Source organism: Mytilus edulis, chromosome 6 (assembly GCF_963676685.1).
Source record: "Mytilus edulis chromosome 6, xbMytEdul2.2, whole genome shotgun sequence".
NCBI classification, from domain to species: domain Eukaryota; kingdom Metazoa; phylum Mollusca; class Bivalvia; order Mytilida; family Mytilidae; genus Mytilus; species Mytilus edulis.
Window position 1 is genome coordinate 66561290 of NC_092349.1, and position 6000 is coordinate 66567289.

The following is a 6000-nucleotide window of genomic DNA, read 5'->3' on the forward strand; positions in this document are numbered from 1 at the left end:
TTAATTGAAATCCTTACAAGTAATTCAACATTATACATAGAATTGCAGACATTCTAGACTACCTCCTTTCACTATCTATGCTGTCAATATACAAACATATACTTGTCTTTCTGCTATATCAGTTATATATAAATTCTTCATTTGAAAATAAAGGCAGAAAACCTCTCTCTTCTCGTCACCAAATATAAGCAGATATATTAGGTAAATCGATAATTTCATCAAGAAATTCGTACATCGTAGTACTTTCGTTCAGACTGTTATTTCCGATTGTATGTATGGCTTTCTTAATTAGTAGCATTAGTATAAAATTGTAGTTAATAACAAAAAATAATGAAAAAAGAGAAAGTCCATAAACATGCATAAAATCAAAGCCAGCATTCAACTGAAAAAGTATACAATCCCAACTGTACATTGCTGTTCATTTATTAAAATTGAACACAAACAAGCAAATAATTATGAGAATTCATTTAGTCATTTAGCCTTTTCACGAAATATCATACTGCAAATATAATCACCAGTTTAACGTTCAGATTTGCTAATTTGAAAAGAAGGGCTGTAAAAATTGAAACAAACGAGGTTAGTTAAACAACTGTTGAATATTTTGTTATGAGAACAAGTGAATTTGAACCAAAATATTACTGATGTTTCAGGGTTAGAGATAACGATGCAAGAGGACAAAAATATGAAGAAATGACTCTACAACAAACAGGTATACATACTAGTTTATTAATCATATCAATCATTTGAATAAATTTACGGTCACAATCCGAGATTGATGGACCGATTAGTTTCCCAACACACTGGTGTATGGATTTGTATGAATTGTGGTACAGATATAGCAAGTTTCATGTCGACTCAGAAATAATGTATGTGTTTGGTTCATGCGATTGATAAATATATTCTTGAATGCTTCTTGTCTGTTTGTTTTGTTCACACATTGTTGTCAATTTAATAAAAGTGTATGTGACTGTCATATAACTGAGAGGTTAAGGAAATATCTGTACCAAAACAGGAACATTATTTTCCAAATGCATTCGTTTGATTTCTTTGAGCTTTTGATTTTGCCATTTGATAAAGGACTTCCCGTTTGAATTTCCTTGGAGTTTGGTATTTTTATTATTTACTTTTTTTCGTAAAATAGGCAGGGTCTTATAGTAGAATGTTTATCCGGATCTGAATTACCGTATATTCTAAGTAGATGAAATGGTGGTGCTAAAAGTTAGAAATATAGTTGTACCAAGTCAGGAAATGACAGTTGTTACCCATTCGATTGCTTGGTTTGAGCTTTTTATTTTGCCATTTACATTTTACATGATATATTTCTCAATTGATACAATAGGGTTGTATTTCCTATCACGCTTTCCTTGTTCGAGTGTTGCTGCTCACAAGGAAGTTATTAAACCAAGAGTTCCAAGTGAGGAAGTAAGATTCATTTCTTCATGAATTTTACGGACGTCATCACGAGTTGTTTGACCGTTATAGGATACCCGTTTCACTGATGGTAACGGATATGTTCTCAAAGTAGTAACTTAAATTCCGTTCCCTTTACCCGAATGTGACATCTCGAATTAGACTTCGTTATAGGTTAGTAATAAGCTAAGCAACTAGCCGAGTGTGGAGCAAGCTCGGGTTACACTTCCAGAGCACAAGAGATCACCCCCAGTATGTGTTGGGTTCGTGTTGCTAAGTCTTTATTTTGCTATGTTGTGTTATCTGGACTATTGTTTGTCGATTGGTCTGTTTCCGTTTTTAGCCATGGTGTTGTCTGTTTATTTTCTATTAATGAGTTTTAATGTGCCTCTGGTCTTACTCTCCTCTATTAGGGAATTTCCGCTCAGACTTCGGTATTTTTGTTATTTTGCAATATGCATGTAGTGTAATTGCAAGGTTTTCGTTCTCATACATCGATATTTGTTACATTTTGTAATTTTAAACAACATAGAAATTCATACTAACGAATGCTGGAATTTTACTTTATACTAAGAAGATTCTAGATCTAATTTGTATTGTAACATATTCTGACTTTTTTAATCATGGAGATAAAAATGTAAGTAAAAAATTGTATATTTAACTGACTAAGATTTTTTGCTTTTATTTCAGAAAATGTCGTTGGCGACCAAACAGACAGGTAATTGAATTATCAAATTATATAAATATCACTAATTTCTTTTGATCTTTCTCTACAAAATTTGACTTTATATAGAAGAAGGATTTGTTGTCGATGTTGAGTAGATAAATAACAGAACAATACAAACTCTTCATTGCCTTTAGATAATTGAAGGTACGAATCGAATCTTAGAATAAACTGGTATATACGAATTGATAGAAAAAGAAAAAAGAAAAAAGAAAAAGGATATGGACAGTAGCATTTGAACAAATTTTTATGAAAAAAAGTATTCCTCATCCTTACAATACTCCCTCTGCAAAAAAAAATTAATAAAAAATAAAACAAACTGGAAAAACCAAAAAAAGGTAATACGCAGATGGGATAGACTTCACAATGCAAAGGTCGATATTTTGGTTTGGTTTTAATATTTGAAGCCTGAAGGACAAATCAAACATCATGCAATTTGTTATGTCTGATTGATATCGATTAAACGAGGTAAACAAAGAACTAAAGATTTACATTTGTAAGTTATATTAAACTTATCTTATTAAAAGGGGGAAACACAAATGTACATTCAAACTCATTAGTCAACAAGATAAATGAAAATGTCATATCAAAAACAATTAGATAAAAAGAACAACATCATGAATATACAAAAAAAAAAACCAAATAGAAAGTAAAGAGCACACGAACCCCATCAAAAACTATGGCTGATCTCAGATGCATTGGAAGGTTAATCAAATCCTGCTCATCCGGTGCTCTTTGTAGTATGGGTCATGTTAGCACAAACCTGGTGATAAGTCTAACTCGGTAAAAAGTATAATCACAAAAATACTGAACTTTGAGGAAAATCTAATCGGAAAGTCCATAATCACATGGCAAAATCAAATGACAAAACACATAAAAAACGAATGGACAAGAACTGTCATATTCTTGACTTGGTACAGGCATTTTCAAATGTAGAAAATGGTGGATAAAAGTTGGTTTTATAGTGCTAAACATCTCCCTTTGATGACAGTCTCATCAAGTCCGTTATATTTACAATGATGCGTGAACTAAACAGACATAATAACAATTTTAAAAGGAATAATAAGTTTCATTCGAGAAAAAATGGACATGTTTGTGGCAACGACAAAATGAACATATTCGTCGTCCTAAATGAAACAGATTATCTGTAACGGTTAACTAACTAAGACGTCAGCAAAATTTTATAAGGGGTGATTAGACCTTAAATACTTGGAACTTTTGATTTAATTTGTACCTAGAAAGCACCACTCTGTAACCAGAAAGTCATGAAAGAAAATTGATGTTGTCATTTCATATCAGCCGGGAGAAAATTCACAATTGGAAATCTTAAATCATCTCATTTGTCGTAAAGTCTTGTTCAAAACCAAAGATTACTGTTAATTTCTATATGTCAGTTAAGATATGAGATAGACTTAACAGTTTCTGTTCTTTCATCTTTTCATGTTTGATATGATATATGCGTTCAACCCAGTGACCAACCAATAATGTGTTAATTCCCTCTGGTGTATTTCAAATCTCCTTAAACGCATATATTACTTCACTTCTTCACATAGAAATGATCGAACCAGCAAGTCTCCCTTATAGAAATATTATGGTTGTTTATCTTCAATATTTTTAGCACCAGACAGATATATGATGTTCCTAGAAGGGCGTACGAAAATACAGATTTGAAAGAAAATGGTATGTTGAAAAATTTGTTATTTGAAGAAGGTAACGAACTCGTCCTTTAAGAACAAAATGAATTGTTGGTAATTGCATTGCAAGACATGTATTAATGTTTCACGCATTACCTTTCAACTTCATTGGAATATATTTCAATGTTTTAAGCGATTCTGAATACGACAAAGACCACATACTCGGAAAATTAAGTGAATTGAATGTCTTATTTGCAAAACAGTATTCAAATACCAATATATACATGTATTACTCTCAAAATGTTGTTGTGGGTTTACTTTTGAATGGCAACACATTGGTGATAATCTATCTAAAGAATGGCTGTAATATTTCTTTATGTTCATGAAGACATAACATAATAAATGCGATGCTCACTGAATAACTCGCGTAGCAGGTTATATTAAAATTGCACAACATTTTCTATATTATTTCGAATAGCCAGAAAAAAACCTTAATTTTTTATTTTGATTAAACAAACAGCAATATGACATAATTGATTGGAAATAGTTTTAAAGTCTTTTTAAAACTTACAACAATTTCAATAAATATACAATTTATTTAAAAAAGTATCAACATATCATGGTTTGTGTCATCGGTTTTCTTTTCAAAAGTGTTTGTTCTTTGGAATTACTAGTACACTGTATCTGGTAGACTTAATACGCACTAATGCTTATTCTTCTTCGTTGTCTAATGAATAGTTACTGTTGTTTGAATTGCCATTATACATGTACACAACACTTTCTTATTTTCATAAAACATTTTTCCGTAATATATTCTTTCTAATATTTATTTTCAGACCTCTCAAATAGCAAGCAAAAATCGGAATATGTAAACGTCAAACCAGCAGAGTAAAATTTGCAACTATCTATATCAATTAACAATGTCTGATACTTTAACTACAAACTAATAAAAATAATCTTGAATAATTTAATTGAAATGAACACTAATAGAATTTATGTAAATTTAAAAAAAAAATAAACAGTTTAAAAAATAATTTGAATTTAAAATTTGAAGTCTACTGAAAGTAGTAACATTGTCTCTTGCAGATTATCATATTATAAAAGCTTCATAATACTATGCAAGTATACACAATATGATATTCACCATTATCGCTTTTTGTGCATTTTTTCTTTGATCTTTTTTTGTGATAATTTTTCTTATCATGCTACTCGCTTGAGATGGACAATTATCGCTAGAAACTAAGGAGGCACGTGGCTTTGCTAATGAAATTGGCAAGGTCGTCATAGGTAAAATAGCGATAAACAGATTAGAATTGGTCATCTCAACTCGATTGCTTTTCTCGCTTTCGCCGTCCCGGCTTAAGCAAGAAAATTAATCTTGTTGAGATGATCAACGATAATCTATAACTATTGGTGCAATAGGTTTATAATGATGGTAAAATATCTGCGCAATTAGTAACAACCAATATTGAACTGCAATGTACTTTTGCCAACGTTATGAAGTGAATGAACACTGTAATAGTGCATTTTTTCCCTAGTTTATTATTATTATTTATTTGTTTATGCATAACAATAAAACATATCTGTTTTATGTCGCCAGTAAATTTGCATTTGCAATAGTTTTGTCTTTGTTCATATTAAGTTTGTGTTTCTTTGTTGCCATAATTGTTTTTGTTTGTCATATATACATAGTGTAGTTTGATGTTCCTCTATTTCTTAAATTTTGACATATTATAATTGTTTGTTCTGTTCACAAAACGCTGTCAATATAATAAAAAAAAAATGCGACTGCCGTACAAGTGAGAGGTTTAGCTAGCTATAAAACCAGGTTAAATTCATTATTTTCTCCATTACAAAATGCATGTTTAACGACAGTTGCTATCTATTCATGTGATGATTATTAACTTTAGACTTTGCCATTCGCCCAGGAACGTTCTGTTTAGAATTGTCCTGGGAAGTCGGTATTTTTGTGTTTTGTGTTTTATGTGTGTATTATGCCATGTATTTTATTATGATTTATAAAGTAATGATTTTGTAAAGATGAAAACCTTGTTTTAATATAGTGTCTAATTATTATCCATTGTAATATGTCGTGTTTTTACAATAAAACAAAATGTATGCTTTGAGTTTGTAGCATTATTTAAATGACTTTTTTTGATAAAAATGGTAAAAAAACTGTTCTATTAGTTTCCATAATCTACCCAATTAAACGAGGTAGAATGACATTATCAA

The 6000-nt window shown here is 30.5% G+C and overlaps 1 protein-coding gene across 1 annotated transcript in view; it reads left to right on the top strand.

Moving 5' to 3' along the window:
* The window catches only part of LOC139528197 (synaptogenesis protein syg-2-like), a 32927-nt gene extending 27147 nt beyond the window's left edge, over positions 1–5780 (top strand). Inside the window, exons 19-22 of the mRNA XM_071324075.1 lie at positions 651–709; positions 2101–2128; positions 3753–3814; positions 4605–5780. Of these exons, the coding sequence (XP_071180176.1) occupies positions 651–709; positions 2101–2128; positions 3753–3814; positions 4605–4660 (205 nt within the window). The 3' untranslated portion in view covers positions 4661–5780. The remainder of the gene's footprint in view (positions 1–650; positions 710–2100; positions 2129–3752; positions 3815–4604) is intronic.
* The last annotated feature ends 220 nt before the right edge of the window (positions 5781–6000 follow it).